The sequence below is a fragment of the Caloenas nicobarica genome, chromosome 2 (genome assembly GCF_036013445.1).
Source record: "Caloenas nicobarica isolate bCalNic1 chromosome 2, bCalNic1.hap1, whole genome shotgun sequence".
In the NCBI taxonomy this organism is placed as follows: domain Eukaryota; kingdom Metazoa; phylum Chordata; class Aves; order Columbiformes; family Columbidae; genus Caloenas; species Caloenas nicobarica.
The window spans coordinates 159,696,718-159,721,672 of NC_088246.1; the positions used below are offsets into that span (position 1 = coordinate 159,696,718).

Consider the following 24,955-nt stretch of genomic DNA (forward strand, 5'->3'; position numbering starts at 1 on the left):
TCACTCTTCTCCAATACCATCCCTTACTGTATCTCTTTCTAAAACATGCACATTGTGTCTGCATGCATTACCCAGAGTTTGGTAGCATAGACAGCTGAGGCAGAGGTGCTCATCTCTGAATGACTTTATTTTCACTTTTTCTAATAACTGCAAGCAGTCCTGCTTTGTCCTGCCTTCAGAGACTTAGAGAGAAACAGAAACTCATTATCTTCCTATACTAGTTATACACTTTGAATATTTCCAATGGTCAGATGGTACTGTAAGAAGAGCCTGTCCAAACCTCCTCCCCTAAAAGAAGGAATATGCTGTGGGAGCTCAGGATGGCAAAGCCTGAACACCAGTCTCTCTATCTTCAACTCAGATAGGTGAAATCCACATTCGCTCTACTTAACAGACCTTCCAACTAAACATTTTTTTTAAGAAAACAGAAAGAACCATGTAGCCATTATTCTTTCTTTGAATAAAGAGTGAAAAAGGCCCCAGCAACTACTGATCTATGGTAAACAAAATAAAGCCAAACCCAAAACTGTCTTAACGTAGAGAAGGCGCTTCACAGTCCTCCTGCCTTTGTGTACCTCTTGAAAGATCCTTGTTTTGGGGCAAAGGGTTTGTTTTGTTATTTTAACACTAACTTCTTTCCCTATCAGTATCCCCTGGTGGGACTCATTTCTCACGTGACTCCCACCAGCTCTGTGTTGTTTTTCCAATACAGCTGAACCAGCTGCTTTCCTGAATTCTTATATGAACATATGGTCTCACACAAGGCATTTCTCACTATCAGCCTGTAAAATATGTTTAGATAATGCTCAAGTACCTCAGCCTACCTAAACATCACTTGGGCTCCAGTTATTTAGGGGTAGATTTCAGCCTTGCAATTCATGACAAATAAGAGATGCTCAGCAGTGATGACATCTACAGAGAAAAATTAAGAACTTTGACTCGGAGTCCTGATGCCACTCTGTTTCCACATTTTTCTGATAATTTCTTTCCTTATTCATTTGTTTACTCCCACCTTGCTGTTAGTCAATTAATGCTTGGTCTTTTCTTATGCTGTACTTGCTTGTTAGTTTGTTTTAATTAAGAGTACGGTGGAGATCTTATGATGTATTTTTAAGTGTTTCTTGAAGTGCCAGCTCTTGGATTCAGGTAACAAAAGGAAAACTTTGATATTTGTTACCTTAATAAAGCTTTACAGCCCTCCTCATTACACAATAACAAAGCTTTAAAACATGACCCTTGCAACTTAGAAATGAGGAAACAAGTTGAATGATCCTAAAATATATTATAGACACTTACAACCACATAATGCAGAAGCCACTTGTATTTTAGTGAGGCCTTAGTCTTTCCTTAATAAAGTACTAGATGGTAATATTGGGGAGTTGCAAAGAGCAATCACTTTCTTCATCATGGCCAGCATTTTAGCCTGGGTGGCTTGATAATGTTGCAGAGAGAGAAAGAAGGAGAGAGTTATTAGCTCCTGCACATAGAGCAGAGACTGTGACAAGCTGGTCCTTGGCAATAGCAATGCAGGAACTGCTGTCAAGGGTGTTATATATTATTTAATCACGACTTCTTTGCAAGTCAGGAGCAAAATCTATTACTTGCCTTTTTTAACAGATAGAGAAGCTAAGTCATTTGTCTCAAATCATCACATTTGTACCAAATTATCGTCAGAGTCTGGATTTAAATGGCATCATCCCCAGCTCCCTGATACTGTGACCTACCTCAGCTGTATACAAATCTCAGACCACTGCAGCCAGGGAAAAGCCACACAGAGCTGCAGAGCTCTTCAGCAACCCACCTACAGGAGTGGGACAGCTATTTCAGGATCTGTCAGGAAAAACTGCTGATGCTGGTTTTGGATATATGCTATTTTGTACTCAACTAGTATCTCCTGCACCCCAGTACCATGGTATATTGCACTGTACACACATCCTCACCAGCACATAGACCCTGTCAAAGCAGTGAAAGACAATGCGATGTTGCTGCAGGGTGCTTTTATTATTGTCATCGTCCTTCTGCAACCTCGTGGCTTTGCCATTCTTCAAAACACCCCATCATTATTGAAGTTGTCACAGATTAAAATAGAAAGTTGCTATTTATATACGTGTGGAAGCATAAGGAAACATTTTCTGCAGTTTCAGTCAGGCACATCTGAGCATTAACAAGCCCGTGTTCTTTCATGCCAGCAGAAAACATACCCCAAAACACATGCCCTCATCATCCAAAACTTCTCCCTGCATACAGCAGACCAAGTCTTGCCAAAAAACCCACAACACACTGCTGAGGATGTCTTAACACATTGCTGATGTCTCTTCTAAGAGCCAGAGATGTCTCCTTTTTCCTCCCAGAGTGTTTCTTAATAAATGAGTAACCTTTAGTGGAATGCAATTAGTTTATTCACCAACAGGTATAAATTCAGTGACTGAATTTGCAGAAGTGATTCAGATGGAAACAGGTTTGAATAAAAATTGTTCCCAAGCATGGAATAGAATCATAGAATCATTTAGGTTGGAAAAGCCCTTTAAGAACATCAAGTTCAACCATTAGCCTAACACTGCAAAGTCCACCACTAAACCATGCCCCTGAGCACCTCATCTACACGTCTTTTAAACATCCACAGAGCTGGTGACTCAATCACTCCCCTGGGCAGCCTGTTCCAATGCCTGACGACCCTTTCCAAGAAGAAATTTTTCATAATATCCAGTGTGAACCTTCCCTGGTGCAGCTTGAGGCCATTTCCTCTCATCCTGTCACTTGTTACCTGGGAGCAGAGACCAACCCCCTCCATGCTCCAAGCTCCTTTCAGGCAGGTCAGAGATCAGAAGGTCTCCCCTCAGCTCCTGTTCTCCAGCTGAACCCCCAGCTCCCTCAGCCGCTCCCATCACACTTGTGCTCCAGCCCCTTCCCCAGCTCCGTTCCCTTCTCTCAACTCGCTCCAGCACCTCAAGGCCTTTCTTGGTGTGAGGGGCCCAAAACTGACCCCAGCATTCGAGGTTTGGCCTCCCCAGTGCCCAGTGCAGGGGGATGGTCACTCCCCTGATCCTGCTGGCTACATTAGTGCTGATAAAAGCCAGGATGCTGGTGGCCTCTTGGCCACCTGGGCACATGCTGGCTCATATTCAGCTGCTGTCGACCAACACCCCCAGGTCCTTGTTCCACCAGGCAGCTTTGCAGCCACTGTTCCCCAAACCTTTTTAATCACACAGATGGTGAAACTGGGAACCACCAACAGCACCAGCTTTCACCTCTTCATCAATGTTGTCAATCTTTGCTTTGTTCCCGTACGAGTGCTTACTCTAAGTCAATTGTCTCAGAGCTCTATTCATAACCAAGCAGAGAAGGAAAACGTGTATGTTGAATTCACACAAACGCAAATCAAAGAAGCTTCAAGAATATGCAGAGTAATACAGAGGTTGCACAGTGAAATTTGAAGCAGACATCACAACCACTCTCCTACCCTGCTATCTAGGAAGAAGAGTACTGAGGAAAGTTGCTTATATTTAACACCATGACTCAGACAATCTTACTAAGGATAACAGATTGCAGCTAATCGTTTAGCCTAGTCTCAGGAAATTTTATAGACTGTGACTGGGCGGCTGCTACCTAACCTATGGATATCTGGTACTGATAAGCAAAAGACAGCACAGAAGCAGCACATGATTTTCCAGGAGACATCTAAAAGCTGTGCCTGACCTAGTGAGTAACACTAACTTGCAAAAACGCTGATTTAGAAGCTACTGGAAAAGATTTTGGAACAAGCTTATTTTAAGAATGACATAAAGCAGGAACAGAGAAGCTCAAATGTCAGCCTAGAGCAAAGATACAAGATGGCCTGAGTCTCCTGCAGTCCTAGGCTCATCCAAAACTATCTGAGCTCAGTCATGTGCCAAATTGATCCTTCTCAAAATCTTCAACTCCTCAACTTACTCTGAAACTTGTTGTTGTTTTTATTAAACAAATGAGCTAGAACATATTGCTGACCTTTTGTCCTTTAGGACCTTCAGGACCAATTGGACCTCTTTCCCCCTAAGACAAAAAAAAAACATGATTAGTCAGACTGATCTCATCATACAGCAAAGCAAAAGTCTCAATCCTACAACAACTGAGGACAACAAAAACATTTTTACGTTTTAGTGGAAAACAGACTAAAATTGACTTGCTCTGCAGAGCAATGATAATGAAACTGGCTTCTCAGAGGTCTCAGTCACAGCCAATATAAGCAAGCACACTGCTTTTAAAAGCTATGAGATTTTTTCAGATGGCTATATTTACCTTCAGAATCTCTTACTTTTTATTTGAAGAAGGATGCATATAACTGGGCTGGATAAGAATAACCACTTTGTTTTCAAGGTTGTTACTAGGACTACCAGCATGGACAAAATCACTGAATCAGGTAAAGAGAAAACACTTCTATGAAGTGCTTTCTACCACTAGGTCTTAAAGTGCTTCACAAAAAAATACAGCCCTTTAACTCACTTGCACAATGTCATACCCCTATTTCCAAACCTATCCAGCACACCTCAGATGAAACACGCTCATCTCAACACTCACCTTTTGTCCAGCAGGACAGGAGCAGTTGACAGTCTTGAGGTGGCCAACTTGCTCGTTGCCAACAGTGGGTCTCACTTCCAGGGGAGGTGCTTCCGTCAGGACCATGACCTGGCACTACACCCAAACACCCAAGGTCATGACGAAGCTTTCAATGCTAGAAAGCTTATTCTTCCACTCGCTTTAGAGAAACTGCATAGGCATTACCGGATAACGCACAGCTAAACGAGTCCTAGTGAGGAACAAAATCCTGCAAAAGCCATTCATTCAAGCAACAGAGGAAAATATGGCAAAATGAACAATGAAGCTCTTTAACGAGGATTGAGGGGAGAAGAGTGAAAGGAGAGTGGAAGTTTCTAATGAGAGCTGGGCACAGGAAAATAAGCAGCAACTGGTACTGTTTTAGCTCTTCCCAAATAAAACCAGTGAGAAACAAGTTCAGTATTTCATGCTGAATTTCTGTTGTTCTATCATTACTTCAGGGTTTTGTTTTCCCTGACAGTTTGACAAGGAAAGAGCAACTTGGAAACTTCGAATTCCTCTTACTCATCCCTCTGCAGTGGTCCTCTTCTGGTGCTGCTACACTACCCATTATATAGTTAGGTTTTATTCACTATCATTAAAAAAATGATAATGTTACACTGTCATGTATTCCCTGGTTTATGTAATAGATTTCAATGAAGAGTGTTCATGTGAAAATGAAAAAATGACAAAAAGAAGCTTACTGGTCCAGAGGGAATGTCACAGCAGGTCTCCAGCTCAGCATGCCGAGAATCACAGTAAATAACCATCCGCTGAAGATCGAACTAGAACACAAAGTGAGACAATAGTCTCAGAGACAGTAAATTATTAAAAACTGTGTGTCCTTTTGCTTGGATATAAACAGTGCAGATGAATACAAACAGAAAAACAGATGGACCTAACTTCATAGTGATTCTATGGATCCTGTAGTCAATATTTGCCTCTCTCTATCAATAATGGACAAATATCTCAGCATGCTCCAAGAGTGCTGAACTAATGAGACCCTGAATACGCCTATTGAAATTCTGGTGCAGGTTGTCAAATAAATAAGGAGGCCTACTAATTCCCACGTCCTGGCCAAATTCCTGTCTGAGAAGACAAATTCTGATGACCTCTATACTTCCTAGAATTTTGTCTAGATATAAAGTCTGTTTTTCTCCTGTTATGCCTTGCATCTTCTGACCATTTACCCCTGCATAAGAAATGCTATTAGCACATTTAACATGTGCATTCCATCTATTTGGCACAGCTAAGAAAGATTGCACACGTCTCAAAACACCAATCACACATAGATTATACTGGGTTAACACTGCTACTGGACATTCAGGTCTAATCTGCAGGTCTCAACTTCAGTTCAACTGGAGCATGAGTCATTTAATACCAACTATCTTCTCCAAGGAACTGACAATATATCATGACTATCCTGATTTAACAAGCTTTTTTTTTTTCCCCTGTCTCTTCCTGTCCCAGATGGAAACATTCATAATGCCAAGATCAGACAGCAAAAGGCATTTGTGTGTGTAGTTCAGTACCCCGTTTGATGGTATTTGTGGATGATTTTGTCTCTGATTTTAACTATGGCACATTTTGGGACGAGGCAGAAAGATGAAATGAATTTCTCGGTTTTAATCCCTATTACAGAGATAGCGACATTCTCACATAAAAAGACAGCAAGCCTTGTACCTGATGAGATGTAACGTTTATGTGATGCTGCTTCAGGAAAAGGGTCAATTACAACATAACCCCCCGAAAAAACATTCACACTGTGCAAACCCAATGTTGAACGTTACCCCAGCTCTAACTGGCACACGCGGTACTTACATCAATAGGGACACTGTCGTACAAGCGTTTGCCAATCACAGTTTTCCCTTGAATGTCAATGTTTTCCCTATCTTCAATAGGCAGCATCTGCACCAGTTTGCAGTCTATGTAAAGCGAGACAGCCTTTGACTGAATGCTGAGGGCAATTTTGTGCCAGCTGCGGTCAAAAAGATCACCGACTCGTGCATTTCGGAAGACAACTCTCACAGCGTCCTTGGTGAGCCCAATGGCATTGTACTCCAAAGCTTTGTTCTCTCCATCCAGTCTGATTGAAACCTGCAATAAGACAGAAGTAGTTTGCTAATAAAGTACAAAGCCTTCTCCTTCCTCCTTTGCCTGTTTTCCATCGTGACTGACACTGCAAAGTCAGGGATGGTACAGCATGTGGTGAGAAACCCAAAGCAGGGGACAGAGTTTTATGTGTGGTATGAAGTTGGACAGGGAACCTACACCTGTTCTAGTAAATAAGACAGGGCAGAGCACATGCTTGGATGCAGACCCATGACCATCTAAAGCCTTCCCTTGAGAGTACAATCCTTGACATGGCTTCAGCACATGCCACCTTGATACCTCCCAGGCAATGCCTGGGCATCTCCCGAAAGGCAGATGGGTAAAACTGAACCAGTTTTGGATCCCTCTGTCCTGTGCTCTTCACTACTTTCCAGCAGGCTCTGTGCTCTTTAGTCCCATCATGTGTCCTCAACTGTCCCATGGGGCAAATGCCTCATTGCACAGTATGAAACCAGTTTGCTGAGCTGTAGCACTGTCCACATTTTCTTTCAGATGCTTTGAACATAAAACTACAGCTACACCCCACCACTGTGTTGCAAGCTATGGAGCAGGCTTCTGAAGACATTATACCTTTGGTTCATTTACAAATTTATTTCCTCTTTTACCAAAGTCAGGCAGCTACCAGTAAGCAGCAGGGAATGGAGCAAAGTGCAGAGCCAGAGGAGCAAACAGTGCGTCTGCAAGCTGTAGGGCTGGAAAGGAGCTTGTCCACATTGGCACCAAGCTGTGTCTGGTGTAAGACCCAGGGTAGGCTGACTCCAGATTTGACCCAACATCTCCAAGCAGCTGAGCACCATGGTGGCTGGAAATGCCAACTTGGATCAGCATTGGCTCAGAGGTATCTGCAGTCTATGAGCTGAGCAGGTCTGCAACGTAGTGGTCAAACCGCTACTGACTGCATGAAACAAGGCTCACGAGGATCTAAGGAGCTTCTGGCACCACAGTTTAAGGAACTTTTGAAAATACTGCTGAGACACTCTGAGTGCTTTTTGCTCTCCATGCCTAAGCAGTTCAAATTTTCAGCTGTCTCCAAGAAATGCTGAGTGATATGCATATTCTCATTCTGCAGGGAGTAGGAATACATGTTAGCACAGTAAATGGTACTTCATTTAGCGAAGTGCAGCTGATAATAACTTTCATGGTAACCTTTCCCCATCGTCTGAAACTCAGCTGAGTCCTCAAACTACACCTATCTTTCACTGTGAGTTCCCCAAATCCTTTCGAATACCAGTCCCAAAGCAGCAACACTGCATTACCTGGCTCTGTCAGCTCATGCTGACAGCCCATTTTAGAGTCATGGGTAATGTCATCAGCACCATGTTTGTACTGAGCAGAAAAATATACAGCCCGTTCAAACCACTCCTTCCTCAAGCACATTAAAACCCCAAAACTACAGCATGCTGCTAAGAACATGCTGTGTAGGAACTGACAGCCTTTTATTATACCCCTGTGGTATTTTTCTTCTGAGAACCTGAGACTACTTGACAAAAATCATTAGATCAAATTCTGCAGCAGCCAGGACTCAGTGTTATGGAGCAACATTAGGTGTTACATCCAAGTCATAAGTAGGCAAACTATAATGCTTTTGCGTGATATCTGGAAATTTGTGCAAAAACTTGACACTGCTCTGCAGTACATCTGCGTGTCTATGTTTTTGCAAACAGGCAAAATATTTTCCCTAAACAGAACCACCTGAACAAAACAACCAAAAACTCAAAACTGGTTTCAAGAGCAAAGATGGTATATTTTCTTCCCACTTTCCAACTAACGCATCTATCTGCATGCTAACAAGAACCAAGGTCTATGCAAACCTTCCTCCAGGGTTTGAATTAAAGGTAAAGGATTTTCAACAAAATTAACTTAAAGACAAGCAAAGGGATTTTTACTAGTCCACAAGGAAAGAGGAGTGGGAATTTGCAGCAAAAAAGCTGATTCATGCAGCAAAAGAGAATCAAGGTTGTTCTTGCTGGCTGCAAAGGGCCTCGTACCTGTGGTATGCCGTACTTGTCAATAATCTGCCAAATATACCAGTCTTCTTTCCTGGAAGCCTTTCGGAATTTGAAGGTAGTTACAAAGGCATATTCATCAGGCAGACCTTGTGGAAATACATCCCTGGCAAGGGGAGGGGAAAAGAAAGCAAAGGTTAGCAGTGAAGAACAGAAATTCTAAAACTTTCTGCATGTCCCAGCAACGCTTCCCAAAAGTATCATATAGTTTATACAAAATCTGCTGTATTTGGCAGCCTGCAGAGAGTTGAACATGAGCTTGTGCCCTCCAGGGAGTTTCATCCTTAAGGAGCCCTCTTATGTTCCAATGGTGAAGCTCTCAAATTAAATAAGAAATAGCAAAAAACTGCAGTCTAGTATCCATCATGTCAAAGCAGTTGGTTTTCACCTAATGCTTCAGTTCACGCAATTTGTAAATCATTCAGTTCTTCTCTAGATGCACTGGAGGCCTGTGACATCTGACAATGGGCTGGCACACCTGAAACCCTCCATAAATGTACCAAACAACATTGTGCAATAAATATTGTGATATTTCCCCCAAAACTGGTACTATATCTCATGTTTGCCCAAGGCAGGCATTCCTTGGCTGATGGTGTGGAAGAACAAAAGAACCTTCTCAAATCACACATTACAAACACATTACAAACGCATTAGGCAGAAATTTATTCCATGTGGCACCATGATCTGCATGAAGTCTGATGTAACCAAAACCAGCACCGTTTGACTCAGACTCAACAAAAGAAAATAACATAACAGGAGCATGCAGGGCTGGAAAGAGGGAATAATTAACTCAGTGTCACTATTTTGTTGTCACTAGTTATTACTGCATGCCTAAGAATGAGAACAAACAGAACAAATATATACCTCCTACCTACAACTCTTTGGGATTCAGAGGTCAAATTCAGAGACAACTACAATTTCTACATTAATTAACTTTTTATGGATTTATCTTGCATGGCCTTCTCCAGTCTCCAACTGAACTCAGGTAAAACTATTATATCCACAACATCCTTTGGCAAAGAATCACACAGCTCTGCTACCCACTGTATAACGAGCCTCCTCCTGTTTGTTTACGACATAGCTCAGTTCTTGTAAGGGACAACACAATGAACCTATTCTTTTTCTATTTTTTATGCCATTCATTATTTTGCAAACTTTGCTTATAATGCCTCTAAGCCATCTCTTTTCCTATCCGAAGAGTCCCAGTTAACTTCATTGTTCTTCCTGTCCAAGACAGCCTGCTCGTCTGATCATTCCTAAATAAGCCTTTCCTAAATATCATGTCTTTGCTTCTGGACATCTGAGCAGTCAGGCATAAGCACCCATTAGAAAACAAAAGAAAGCAAAGCAAAGCAAAGCAAAGCAAAACAAAACAAAACAAAACAAAACAGAACAAAACAAAACAAAACAAAACAACAATACAATGGCAGTAATTAATGAAGAGCAAAACAATGAAGACCTCTTAACGAAAATTTGATACAGTCCATTACTGTGCAGAAAATGGCACAGTCAAAGGCAAGCAAAAATAGAGGCTTTTAATAGTCCTTAAAGTAAAAATCCTCAAAATTTCCAAAATACTTTGTTTTGCAATTACAGCAAAGGTTGAAAACCAGTCTTTCCCAATGCCAAAATATTCAATCATCTTTAAATCTGTGCTTTGAATTTACTATCTTTTCAGCCAACTTAAAAATTCAGAAAACTGTGGTTTCATCCACTACTGTGGCTTTTGCTATATAAAATGCCCATGCAGTCTATGCACCATTATACGCTGGTCTTCGAGCTGAGGACACAAGCATTCTCTGAAGTCTTCCAAAACAAGAGAAAACTGAACCAGGCTCCTACTAGCTCCATTACAAAATCCTTCCCTTAGAAGAGCAGACAATACTTTCTTACTTCTTGATACTAGCTATTCACCAACTATCCCTCCATGGTCACATATCCACCTCACCCCAGCATCCATCTGTCCCATGGCACACAAAATAGCCAGACACTTCCTCCCTTCATTACAAAACAAGAGGTGTGTTGATTGTCACTCTTGTGGCAGAGCTGCCGTAGAGAATACAACTGGCAAGACCGTGGCACTGAAAGACACCAAGAAAGTCTACATGATGCTTGGCAAGAGAGAGTTGGGTCAGTCACATCAACGCTCCCAACAGGGCAGCCCGCCAGGCCTCCTTCATCATTGACATGCCTTAATGCAAATTTCATGTCAAAATGACTTTGTACACTCCTTGTGCCCAAGTTTGTCAGAGAAGAAGATGCATGTCTCAGCTTTTAACATCGTTGACAGTTTTGGCTGTTTTCCTCCACCCCTTCAAGAAACTTCAGCAAAGTGGCAATGTTGACAGTTGAAAAGGTCTTGCTTACTTCCTCTTGAACAAAAACTGTGGACATTTCTACATGAGAGCTCTGCCAGTGGGGACATTTCCCTATGGCTCAGCTCCCCAAACTCTGTCATTTCAGCACACATGCCTAGTGTATTTACCTTTACTCACTCCTCACTACCTATCTTACTGTCATAAATGGGTTTAATGAGTTCCCTCTCTGTCCTGCCCTTTAAGATTCTGATTCACATTTTAGGCACAGACAGCCCTATTGAACTACTCTCCAAGGTACAGCCCACCACCAGCCCCAGCCTCCTACTGAATGAAAAGCAAGCAGAGAAATGGTTCCCTTTAACCCAGTGGTGGCACAAGGTAGTGGAGTTACACCTCTGGGGGTGATTTGCTCTCTTAATGATCCATCGTACTTTTGCCATTGTCACATCAACAGTAGCCGGGCACATGCTTTTAATGCTGCCTTTCTCTAATGTTTTTTAAGCTCTGTATATGTAGGTGTACTTGGCTCCAAGTACAGATTAAAGGCAGTGGCTGTAACTGTGGAATTACTGCTTTGCTGAGCAGGGAGGTATAGGAGCATGTGGCTGAAATTACTCCCCTAAGATATCACATTGAGCCTTGGGCCTGAAAACCTACAACCAAATCTGGAAAAGCCAACTGCTGGCCTCTGTGCTAAGACAGTTCTTCTGGATATGTCTGAGCTGGGAACAGGAGTATCACCATGTGAGCTTAAATTCAGAAAGCATTTTCAGGTGCTCAGTGCCCACAGAAATGACTGGGAGTTAGGTACCTAAATATCTTCTTGAGTCTGGCCACACTCATCAAACAGAGGCTGAAAAATGGCCCATCAGGTAGATTTAAACTGATAGAAAGCTATAATGACCTATTACCTGTCACACTCAACTGATTTTTAAAGGTGCCAAAGAACTGGCTGCAAGTTCCCAACAGAGAAAGGCTTCATGCCAAAAGCAAATCTAAAGACACTTTTGTTGCTCTGAAGCTATGATGAAAGCTGCTTCTGGAGTCCTCGGTCCCTGTATCTTTTACAGAGATGCTTTACTACATAAATAACAAAAACTCCATTTATGAGTTTTCATTTATTTCCTCACTAAAAAGTGATCTCCACCTAGAAGCTCAGCTTTACTTAGGAATCCAAAGGAAGGAACTGCTGTCCTCAGAAATGTTTTATTTCCTTCTTTCAGCCAAGGCTGAATTGAACTGATGATCCATATTATGGAGCTTTGCTGGATGCCTGGTACCTACAGGGAGCACTCTGCCAGTTCCTTGGTCTATAATTCTGACAACAGGATGGATTGCAGAAGACACTGTTATAAAACTCCAAGACGAGAGAGTCCCCAAGTGCTGCAGGTTAGTCTAAGAGTTAATTAACCTAGCTACAAGGTCAGGTGAATCACAACTTCTACAAAGAAAAAATTATAATAACCAGACAGAAGACTCTTTTAGCCATTGCCCGTTTTCAATATATAGACTCCTTCTTACATGCTTCTGTTTGACATACATCTGCGACAATCAGCATGAGATCCCACATCTGCTATAATAACACAGTGAAGAAAAATAGGAATATCAGTTCTCATTTAAGACACTGAACGTAAAAACAATCAATGAGATGCCTGCATTTGGTGAGGAAGGGAATAATTAATGATTTGGGGAAATTTGGTCACTTTTAGAGCAGCTAAAAACTGCTAATATTCAGTGTAACTCCTTGACTATTAGTGGTTGTCATGTCCGAAACAAGGCTGGAGAAAGTCAGTTCATATCCATATGCATCACATCACCAGAGGCTCTTACAATGATGGGGAAAAAAAAGGCAAAAGGAAAAGAAAAGGCTATAGAAAGATTGTCACAATGCAGAATCAATCCTACCCATACATGCCTGGCAGATATTTCTTGGGCTTCTCCTTCAGTGCTTCAGAAACCTCAGTGATGGAATAGATACAACCTCCTTACATAATTTCTTTCTGTGCTTCACTATCCTACATGCTACAAAAAAAAGTCTAGCCTAAATCTCACTTGCTGCAGTTTAATCTTCCTGAAACAACTCTTTTTCCACAAAGAACCATGCAAACAAGTTGTTCTCCCCTCTTGGCTGCATCCTTTCATATGTTGATCAGCTTTCCCCTCAGTCTTTTACTCTCTAAGAGACCAAAAAGCCTTCACTCGCTCAATCTCAGCCATGCTTCGTCTCCTTTACCTTGTTAGGAGATTCTGTCCACACTAGCAAAAAATGGTCACGGTCCACTCGCTACATGTGAGTGCAGTTCAACCGAATGTACCTTTCCCAAAGAGAGTGATCATATCCAAACTGCCTTTGGGGAACCGTCTCCAGCATGTTCCATCAACCAAACAGACCCAGGCATTGTCTGGGATAACACTGCTTGACATCAGTCTAAACTAACTTGACATGAGCACACAGAGAGGTGAATAGAGCAAGTGATACGGGCCTAGTACTGGAGCCCATTTGTTCACCCTGTTTCTTTGGTTAGTAAAGAAGCCTACAAGGAATTCCTCAGGTGTGCTTCTAATAGACATTCTTGGACTAACTTCACAGCACGTTTGGACTGGCTTGTTTCTTCTAGATGGCAAGCACATGTCTGGCAATAGAGGTCATGATATCAGATAGAGGCCACAACAAGTTCCCTCAGCTAGGAAGGCCACTCTTACCACTTTCTTAGAACAAGGAGTTGTGTGTCTCATCCCTGACTTCAGCACAACATCTTGGCCTTTTTCCAACTCCAGGACCAGGAGAAACCTTGGGACAGGTCACAGACCAGGCCTAACAGCTGCCTCTGGTATGGAGGAAGAAAGGGGAAAAGGAAAAAATATGGTGGCAGAGAGTGGTAGAGGGTGCAGCACTGAATTACAAATCCCAGGAACATTGAGGGTAGAAGGCACCTCTTGAGATCATCTAGTCTAAAGAAGGTTTTTCTTGTGTTCAGATTTAATGTCATGTTTTTAATTTCTTCCTGTTGCTTCTTCTCTTGACACTGAATACCACTGAGAAGAGTCTGGCTCCATCTTCTTTACTTCTTCCCCATCGGGTATTTATACACATGGGTAAGATCCCCTTCCTGAGCCTCCTTTTCCCCAAGCTGAGGAATCTTTGTTACCTCTGCCTTTTCTCATATGAAATGTATGTCTGAGATGAAGCAAGGAACAAGGAAGATTTCAACAGGTTTCCTGTTTAGCATAAGAGGTTTTAGCAGCTTTAGGTAGAATTTTCTTCTCTGTGGAGCAAAACAAATGATGACACCAAGGCAAGAGCTCATGGAGAAACCCAAGGTAGGTAAATGAATATATATACATATATTACTCAGTTAATGATTTTGTATCTAATTATGAGATGTTGCTATCAGTTGTTAAACATTGCTTGAGGTAATCTGTAAGACACAACAGATGTTTTTGTTTTGTTTATTATTCCAGTTTTAAGTTTTGTGCAGCTTTACTGGATTTCATTTTCTGTGAGAAATGACCCCATATGCACCATCTCAGAATTTCGACATCCAAAGCCTTAAATGAACGAAATATGCAGCACCTTTCATGGTATTATATCCATTTGGGTTCATTCCCAAACCACAGGAGTATGGAAGTTAAAATACAAAAGGCTGAAAATAGGAAAGTTCTTTAGTTCCATGTTTCAGTTAATCATTCAAAAGGAAGCTTGGTCATTTCGATCTACTAGTTAAGGGTGTTTTACTTCTAACTCTCCTGAGCAATAAAATAGTCTACTTATTTAAAAAACAACAACAAATAAAGGGGTGAAATCTGAACAGACAGAAAGTCGTCAGAGCTGGTTGGTCGGGCTTCACTCCCTCAGTCTTTCTGGGAAAAAAACAACAGAAGCAACAATAAAGTACTTCAACCCTTAATTCGAAAAAGGAATAAAAATGGACAGCTCTCTGTAATCTGTGCTAACATATTCCAGTGATTAATTAGATTCATCATTAAAAGCATGCCTTTCTTCCATGCTGGTTTTTGATGTCATTAATGGATAGCCACTGACTTTTAGTCTGCCACTACCCTTAGCACCAAAGACCTTTTACACAGCTCTGGTTCCCCAGAGGTTCTTGTAGAGTGCGACAGCCTCGTTTGCTAAGCACTTATTAATTTTACCTGACTACACTGCACTTCTTGAATTTCTCGCTGTTAGACTTGTTTCCCAGTTATTTACACTTTCATTCACTCCATTCCTATCTACTGAATTATGGAAACAAGGATTGGCCATAGCATCCCAGCAGTGGTGATTGAGTTGCCTGATATGGAGGTAGTCAGCTCATACTTGACAGTTCCTGCTTTTACACCCTAGGATTGCACCAGTCCTATTTGTCACCCAGAGCTCAGATTCAGTAGGTCATCATTCCCAGAGTTTCTTAAGTGCAAACTGGACTTCTTCACTTCAAGGCCTTTTTGCTATGTAGTCTTGGTAGTAATGCTTTACAGTGATAAAGCATACTACTACTAGCTGCTACAAGCCGCAGCAATAAGAGGTTCTACCCAGAGACTGCTGTGAGCCAAACAAAATAGGTTTATTTCCTTCCCCACACACACCAGTTATCTATATGCTACTTATCAAGATCAAGGTGTCTTTAGTTGGCTCGTTTTCTCCCAGAACATGAATTTACTTACCCTGAGACTTGATATCATTTATGGACTTTAAAACAAACAGTTTTCCTTTTTTTTTTTTTTAAGACTGTGTGTTTATATGGAGAAAGAGGGAGAGAGGACAAGGGCAAATAAACCCAGCTTGGCTCCAGAATGAAAAAAATATTGTGAAATCAAACAAATGTACATCACAGGACAAACCCAAAGATGCAGTGAGCTGAGCAAAAGAGCTAAAACAGAATAAAAAATAACAGCCCTCATCCATAAGAAGGAAAATAATTACTATTGATTTTTTTAAGCTGAAGTTCAAACCAGCACAGAGAAATTTACTGCAAAAATGTTAATGATGACAATTCGATCTATGGCTCATTGTTACTCAGTTAAATTATGCACTCGCTCTTTTCAAGGCTAATGCTAGCAGAACTCAAGTGACAACCCAAGGAGAAACCGCTCTGATAGACTATGACACAACTGGCAGCCTTAGGTCATAAAAGGCTCCAAGGACTGAATCCATGTTGACAGAGGATTAGAAATGGCTCATTCTTTTAGGAGGCTAAAACCCATATTAGCTAAATGATAACAGCATCTACTAGGAACTGGTCTCTTGTGATTAGCAAATATATATCTCAGTGGGACTGCTACCAAATATTCCTTTTAGAAGCTATTTACTAAGCTTTAAGTTCTTTTGTGAATTTCTTGATACTACTCCTCACAATCATTGAGATAGACTGAAAACAGCTCATATTCTGCCAGGATGGGGCCAGTAGTTGGTGCAGAGACTCCCAACCACATTGCATAAATTCTGTGCCAGCAGAACTAAAAGAGCTGATTGAAGCAGCAGTATGTGTGTAGGTAGTAGATAACTACTACAGGGTTAACCTGGAGAAACCAAATAATGTAAAGCAAAGGCTCAGATGAAAATGAAGTAAAAAAACAGGCTACTCACTCAGTTTTCTGAACAACAGGGAAGCTTCCAAGTCGCACATAAGCACTCTGAATTCCATTTTCTTTCATTCCAAAAATCTGTTTCACACTGAATGATTCCATCAGGTCAAATCCTGCCCATAACAGAAGTGTAAATACAAGACATTGATGAGGCAGTGGGACAAATCTTCAGCTGTACTTAGGTAGTTATCCTAGCCCACAAACACAGCACTTCAGAGATTAACTTGGCTCTTGCTGGGAAAAGCCAGAACAAAATTCTGACCTGGTCTAATCTGCTTAGACCAAAAACTCAAAATCGAACATAAATTCAAACTGTGACAAATCCTGGAGAGATTAGAATAGAGTTCTCCAGAAATCAATAGTTACTGTTTGCATTGACACAACATCCTGAAAATGTTGTATAATTCATTAATCCCTATATAGAAAAAATGTACAGGTACAGACTGAAACACTTATTCATAGAACCATAGAATCATAGGATGGTTTGGGTTGGAAAGGGTCTTCAAAGATCATCTAATGAAACCCCCCTGCCATGGACAGGGGCATCTTCCGCTAGATCAGGTTGCTCAAAGTCCCATCCAACCTGATCTTCAACACTTCCAATGATGAGGCATCCACAGCTTCTCTGGGTAATCTGTTCCAACATCTCACTACCCTCATCATAGATTTTTTATTCCTTGTCTCCAACCTAAATCTACTCTCAGTTTAAAACTGTTGTCCCTTGTCCTGTCACTACAGGCCCTGGTAAAAAGCCTCTCTCCATCTTTATAAGCCCCTTTTATATATTTAAAGTCCATGATAAGGTTTCCCTGGATAGCCCAGTACTCCAGGCTGAACAAACCCCACTCTCTCAGTCTTTCTTCAAAGGAGAGCTGTTCCATCCCTCTGATCATTTTTGTGACCCTCCTCTGAGTCCACTCTAATAGGTCCAAGTCTTTATCAAAAACCACTAGACCAAGACACTTGACTACATAAACTTTTCCTATCATTTTAATATGACAAGTTTTAGTTCAATCAACTCATCATTATAATGAGCTATTAATCTTGACTGCAGGCATTTGTGTAAAGCTTCTGACTTTGTTCTGACAAGGCTTATTAGCTCAAGTGTAAACCACACACGTGGGTCTACACAGCTCCATAGTCGATATGGTCCCAGGCACAACAAACCCATGTTTTTGTGACATGAAGTCTCTGCCAGCAACAGCAGGGGTACAATTGCACCATGATCCTGAATGTGTCCAGTTCCTGGAGGTGCAATAGTATGTGGATGCCACCATCCTGCTTTTAGCTCCAAACTGGCTCCACAGGATGCGCATCCAAATTAAGAGCTGCTCCCAGAACCGGACACACTGCGAAGTTAGAGGCAAAAACACTGCAAAAGCCATATTGAAATTGAGCAGCAAATCTGTGTTTTTCTTTCCTTTGGGCTATTCTAACCTCTTCTTCCTCTCATACATGCACAATTAAACAAATAAACTCCTGTGGGTGTAATTCCAGCACACAAACCTGGTGATACTGTAGTAGCTTATTTTGATGAATTGATTTTAAACTCTGGCAGTGCTTTTAACTTTGTTCAGTTAGTGAGCTCATAAAACACTTATAAGAGAGATTAACATTTTTGTGTGGTGAACTTAAGCCTTAAGATCCTTGGGTTTCTTAATTGCCCTCATGAACCTTTCACTATCCACAGGCTGAAAGCTACTGCATGACTTGAAAACAGCTGCAACAGGAAAACGCACCAGCCCAATTATATTATTCTTCAAAATTAAAGGAATAAATATGTGCAAAAAATCCTGTGTGGGCCAGTCCTGAGGCAAATCAAGATGTGACAGCAGAGAGCAAATAAAACATCAAGCTTCCACCATGCAGTTTTTTCAGAAGAAATAGCTTTTTCTGAGGAAATATAATCTTAATTGTTTGCAAAGACAGAAATAGTTGTCTGGTGCCAAGCTGAGGCCTTTTCTATTACAGTAACTTTCCTGGCTGTCAACAGCTTTTCCCTCCTGTCCACTCTATTTTCAGCCATTATTGGACATTCAGAAGGGCAAATAAGGCAGTTAAGATGCTCCAGGGCCTCATGGCTCAACCTTATAATCACCTCTGCAACACCTCTAGTGATACAGCCTTCTGACATACTGTAATCAGCCACGATTGCAACTATAAATCATAGCAAATAGACCCTACCAGAACATGAAAGCTCCCTTCTGGCTATCACGTAAAAACAAGTATGGCCTGTCTGTCTAAACCCTCCCACAGCTCATTTCACCATGCAGTACATATCCTTCATCTACGCCAACCGCAGGGATGTGAGGGAGGCGGTTTAGTGCTGCTTGTAAGAAGAGTCCATGTTGACTGGCAAGGGAAATTGTTAACAATTCACAGCAGCAAAGCTGTGAAGGGTGAAGGCCGAAATGCTGCCCAAGTGACGTCGTAAAGTCAAGTCACCAGAGTCCTCAAGCAGTGGAGTATTGCTCATCTCATGGAGTTCATAAAGCTCCACTGCTCAAAATACACCGGTGCAAGATACAGTGACAAGAACTCCTTGCTAAGTTTTCCAATCATTAGCTCAGGCCCAAACTTACTCTCATCTTTCTCTGACACCTCAAGCTAGTGTTCACATCATAAGGAACTCCGAAGGTGTGCAACTAGCATGCTTTTCCAACGGAACAGGTTGAGTCAGATTTAATCAATCTCTTTTTTTTTTCCAAAATTTCCTAACAACATACAGCTTATTGAGCCTAAATAACACCATGAAAGGTTATTAAAACTATTTTGCAAGCAGAACTTGCAGTAATGAAAATAAGTCATGCTCATAACTTTGACTATCTCATTTGTGTTCAGGATTGAATGAAGCACACAGGTAAATTATAATAGGATTTTTCTTACTCAGGCTATGGATCACGAAATTGCAAATTTCTTGATATATTTTTCATTAAAGAAGGAATGAGAGTTGTTCTTTGAATTCAAAAATGTCATGTAGCTCCACAGGAAAGTGAAGACCTAGATGTGTCAGAGTCCACACTCAAAACCAGCAAATGGCTTTGTTTTAATCACACCATTAATTTGTTCTGTGTCAAACTGAGATATTGCCTCCACTTTCCTTAGAGGGAACTATGAAACAAACTAATTCATGTTTACAGAGCATTCGCAGAGGGTTCATCTGGCTAAATGTCAGCTCGAGAGAGGGTAGTAACAGAGACTCTCATTCAGTTAGACAGAGAGAGTCAAATACAGGTGCTTCTAGGAAAAGATTAATCTCATACTAAAACAGACGTCAAAAGTGGATGTTTTCCTCCGTTGACGTAAAAAGAGCTTTGGATGCTCAGGTTGCATGTTAAACGCACCTAGTAAAGGTCTCAAGCTGGAGAGAGAACCCCCATTGTTAGATGCCTTTTTGCCAGCTGAAGCCCACGAGGTAATGGACACTTCAGTTGCTGAAAGTTTTCAATAGCCTCACAGAAAATGTGGCATTGGGCCATACACTAAGAAAGAAAGAACTGTGCTGAGGATTAGACACATCTCTCCTAATTTTAGCTGTCTGAAAAGGAGACATCTGATGTATGCAGGTTGTTTTGGTTCCCTTGTGGGTCAGTGGAGAAATATGGGGGTCTCTAGGAAGGCGACTCATCACATCTGTATCAGGCCTATCTGCAGACAGGCCAAATCACTATTTCACAGTGTCTAACTCCTTCCATTCAGCAGAAAGGGAGCACATACAGACAGATGTTTTCAGACTGCTGAAGTTAGGTGAGATATATTCCATATTCCATTCCATATTCATAAGGAATGTTATCCGTTTTGTGCACTGAATGAGGCAGAAGTAGAAAAAAAAAAAAAAACAAACAACTAACTATTTCTATTTATTATATTTACACCATCTCATTTGCATCCATGAATGAATAAAGGTTGCAATTTTTAAAATTCAGACTAGGAATATCTTCAGTTTACTCTCCTGACCATCTTGTGTAAGTCTCCTTAAACAGATACCATTACATTTCTAAGCAGGAGAAGAAACAAGCAAACCCAAAATATAGTCATTTGAGATGAGAAATTAGTCAAGACATTGCCTAGGTGGGACCGGAAAGAAAACACCTAGGGAAACTTCCAAATGAATGTGTGCTTTGAAGTAACCTCTAAGATTATTTCAGCTGAAGGACAACAAAATATATATACTTATTATTATTATTTTTACTTCCTGTGCTTAGAAGCACTTTGGGTTGAGTATGTTCCCTTGTTGACTTTAGGACTGGAAGCAGGATTGTGAAGGAGACAGCATGATGCTTTTAATTAAGTCTTGAATGACAATGTTAATCTAAAAAATAGGTGATGCTGTAATCATTTCTCTGAACTTGAACAGAATTTTTCACCTGGCCCCGTCTGGCTGCTACCTGCAGTGGAAACATCTCACTTAGATCTTTCCCCAAGCATTTAGTCTGCTGTACAGCATTTCTGGGCTGGAGTGACACTAGAAATATGAGCTCTACATTGTTTCTTCTACCACCAAGGATGGACCACTCTGTCAGTGCCATAGTGAAAATGAGACCCTACATGTAGCTTCCCATTCCTCTCCACAAGTGAAATCAGATGGAATATACCTGCCTGCATTAGCAAGGACAAAACTACTGTTACCCAGGTGTTGCACCATGCTCGAGCACAGGATGAAAGGGTGGGACTTTCCTGTTCTCAGTTGCTTTGATTTAAAAAGAGGTTTTTTTCTGTACAAGGGCAGGTGTGGTGTCCCAGTTGGCTTATAAACTGTTTAATCAGTAATGCCATAAATATGGTGATTAATAAGATGAATAATGCTCTTTGATCATAAGCCTCCTACTTCATTATAGCTACTAAAACAATATGGGGCCACTGAAACCCTCTAACATGATTACATCTGCTGAAAAACAGCACACTCTAGTCCATTAACATTAAAATTAAAATAGTGACCTGAAAGAGAAGCTCAGATTCCTAACAGCATACTTGGCTTGGAAAGCAATTTCTTATGCACTGCTCTGCTGATCAAATCAGACGAATGTCTGTTTATTTGCAAATAATAACTGCCTTACAGGAAGCAGCCCATTTTGCCAGAATCAGAAAACACACCCAGGTCTGCCAGTTACAGGGAAAAGATGGGCAAAACTTGGCACTGGACAATGCAACCAGATTCTCTTTTACAGGAAAGATGTCGACGCTGCAGCAAACCACACCCTAAAGCACGGCCAAAGGATGATCAAACAGCTTTGTACTTGTCCAGTGCTTCCATTACATTTGTTTCAAGATAGTTTTTTCAAGACCAGACTAAAGGGGCCATGGCTGGTTGCCCTGAGTATAAGCTGGATTTCTGCTTGGCTTCATTAAGGATCTGATATGGACAGCAAGGTCACAGCTAGTGTGCATGTTGAGATTTTCCTGTCTGTCTGGAGTTCTGCGTCCAGCTCTGGGCTCCCCAGTTTAAGAAGGACAAGGAATGACTGGAGGGAGTCCAGCGGCTACGAAGATGATGAGGGGTCTGGACCATTTTTCTTATGAGGAGAGACTGAGAGAGCTGGGGCTGTTCAGCCTGGAGAAGAGAAATTGAGAGGGGATCTCATCAGTGTTTATAAATATCTCCAGGGTGGGTGTCAAGAGGATGGGACCAGACTCCATTCAGTCGTGCCCAATGACAGGATGAGGGGCAACGGGTACAGACTGAAGCACAGGAGGTTCCATCTGAATATGAGGAGAAACTTCTTTCCTTTGAGGTGCCAGAGCCCTGGAACAGGCTGCCCTGTTGTGAGAGGTTGTGGAGTCTCCTTCTCTGGAGACATTCAAAACCTGCCTGGACGTGATCCTGTGTGATCTGCTCTGGTGAACCTGTTTTAGCAGGTGCATTGGACTGGATGATCTCCAGTGGCCCCTTCCAATCCCAACCATTCTGTGATTCTGTGTCCTATATTCAGGGGAAAAACAAAACAAAACAAAAACAAGCAAAAACAAACCAAAAAAAACCAATGACACCATCACATATTGAAACAGCACCTAAATCCAGAAAACCAGAGCAACAAATGGAAGTTTTAATAGTCAGAAAGTGCACAGCAGTGCACAGATTTGGCAAGTCTTCTCAAAGTAGGACAGAGCCATTAACTTTTTTGAACTGAAGAAACCTTCTGAGAAAAGTCTCTTGCTTTGCATGCCCAAGGAGCCCGAGATAACCCTCACAAGGGGAACCACTGGGCTACTTCTAATTGCAAAATTTTCTGGTGAGACAATGGCCTGAAGGGGCACGTGGAAAGCAGGTCAGAAAGGAATCACGAAAGGCACTGGACATCAGTGCCTCAGGTGATGTGTCCAGAATATATTTATTATGGATGACTTCCAAGCATAAGCACTAATATAAAAAAAAGCAGCTTTTGCAGGAAATTCTCCATACCCTATTCTTTCTTAAACTCTCAGCTGAATTATCAGCCTTGTCAACATATTGATGGAGTATCACCAATAACCAAGGTCACGGAGGTTGTCATCAGCTACTGGTTCTCTGGTACTTCTGAAAATAGCAATTTGTATTGCCTGTGATAAAACAGCATCTGTTACTTTTACTAGAGGGAGGTCAATAGCAATAAACTTTATGGGAGACTAGAGGAGTGTATAAATTCCTAGGAAGGATAGTATCACTTGGGAGTCTTTCAGCAAATACAAGATCTTATCAATTTTCTTGCCTAACATTTCTGCAGTCTTGAAAGTTAAGTTTTCATGGATCGCCTGTGCTCACAAGGAAGAGCCTGCATCTGTGCTAATATATACTTTTCAAATATTAGAAAAACATATTATCATGTCATATTCTAAACTTAAATAGTGTGTTTAACCAACTGTGTCTGGCAATTAGTTACCTGAAGTGAGAGTGTAGATGAGTGTAGACTTTTCTTCTGCTGTGTCTAAACCTTTAGCATCCTTAACTTTCACCATGCTCTAGGCTGAAAACAGCTGTTTCTGGACAGCCAAGATGTGTCTCAGTCTAGAGCTGGGATAGAAGTGTCCAAATCCTGAAGGGGAGACCTACTACTTTATTCATCATGTGTTGTTGTTATTATTAAAGCAGACATCATCTGCTACAGCATTTTTGCTGTTCCTGACATTCCTTCCTCCACAGGAAAGGAAATCTGGTAAGAGTTGAGAGAACATCAGAATAATTAGGGGTATTTTTAAGTGCTCTCTGAAGTCGCCCTCTCCAAGGCTCTTCCACCACATTAAAATTACTTACATATATATCAGTATAACACTGCCCCAACCATAGGTTGCTCTTGGCAACAAGAAGCAGCATTTAGGAGGGGGCGAGGTGCACAGTGATGCTACCATCCTTCAGTGTCCTAGACTTTCTGGCCTGCTAGCAGGAGGAAAAAGAAGCCCTCTTCCTCTTCCTTAATGACCAGCTGCTTGTGTTGGTGATCTATCTCTGATGACAACACTTGGGTCAAAGTCAAAGCCACAAGACACTGGATCTTCACATTGTCCCAACATCCTTGTGGGGCACACAGGTGTCACTTGTTTGCTCGTGGTAAGGTCAGAGTCCTGCAGCTCAGATAGTGTTCAGAACTGTCTCATTGTGAATGACCGTAAAAAGGGTTTGAAAGGAAGTCTTTTGCTGGACTATATTTTTAGCTCTCTGTGGCTATTGGAAGAAGCGATTTCCAAAGACTTAAAATGGATAAGGATTCTGTCTTCTTGCACTGTTTTATTCCCCTTTAGTTCACCTCTCCAGCAAAGACAGAAAAAGAAGCAGCTTATTTTTACATGGACAATTCATCCCACATCCAGCACTCTCAGCTCAACTGTTTAACTCAGCATCATCAGCCAGCAGTGGTTATCTGACTTACTCCCAATGCATTAAAGACTGCACCTCTGAAGGAACAAGCCATAGAGATCTACTGACTGCTCTCCAGCCCTGCATGCAGTAGTGTGGTGACTAAAGGGGTTGTACAAGTCATTAAAAAAATTAATTTGCTATATTTTACAAGAAGCTTGCAAGGGAGTTTTGGAACTATAAAATTTTCTAAAGCCTATGGATTAAAGGGCCTCAAGAGTGCTTTGAGTTCTTGCTCTTAACCCATTGCCCTTTCTTGCCACAGATGTTATGGTTGGGACTTAAGCAGCACTTCATGCTGGTCTGACTTTCTTCTCACGAGATCCACCAGACTTCAGTGAGGAGAGCAGCTAGGAGCTTAAGCTAATAATGAGGCTCTGTTGAAGCACAAGGAATAGCCCTTACACCAGCATTAAGAAGGTATCTTCCAGCAAGCCTACCACCATGGGCCACATCAGCCTCGTGGTTGCCTTCAAAGGGTCGAATGTAATTTTAAGACTGTATAAATGTAGGAGTAGTTACATGAAAATGAG

At 41.5% G+C, this 24,955-nt stretch overlaps 1 protein-coding gene across 3 annotated transcripts in view; it reads right to left on the minus strand.

The window, feature by feature from the left end:
- COL22A1 (collagen type XXII alpha 1 chain) overlaps positions 1–24,955 on the minus strand; it is a 237,834-nt gene that overhangs the window by 132,353 nt on the left and 80,526 nt on the right. For all 3 annotated transcript variants that reach the window (XM_065627435.1, XM_065627434.1, XM_065627436.1), the window contains 6 exons: positions 16,596–16,707; positions 8,673–8,796; positions 6,394–6,669; positions 5,277–5,357; positions 4,555–4,668; positions 3,985–4,029 (listed from right to left, as the gene is read on the minus strand). In XM_065627435.1, coding sequence (XP_065483507.1) covers positions 3,985–4,029; positions 4,555–4,668; positions 5,277–5,357; positions 6,394–6,669; positions 8,673–8,796; positions 16,596–16,707 — 752 coding nt within the window. The remainder of the gene's footprint in view (positions 1–3,984; positions 4,030–4,554; positions 4,669–5,276; positions 5,358–6,393; positions 6,670–8,672; positions 8,797–16,595; positions 16,708–24,955) is intronic.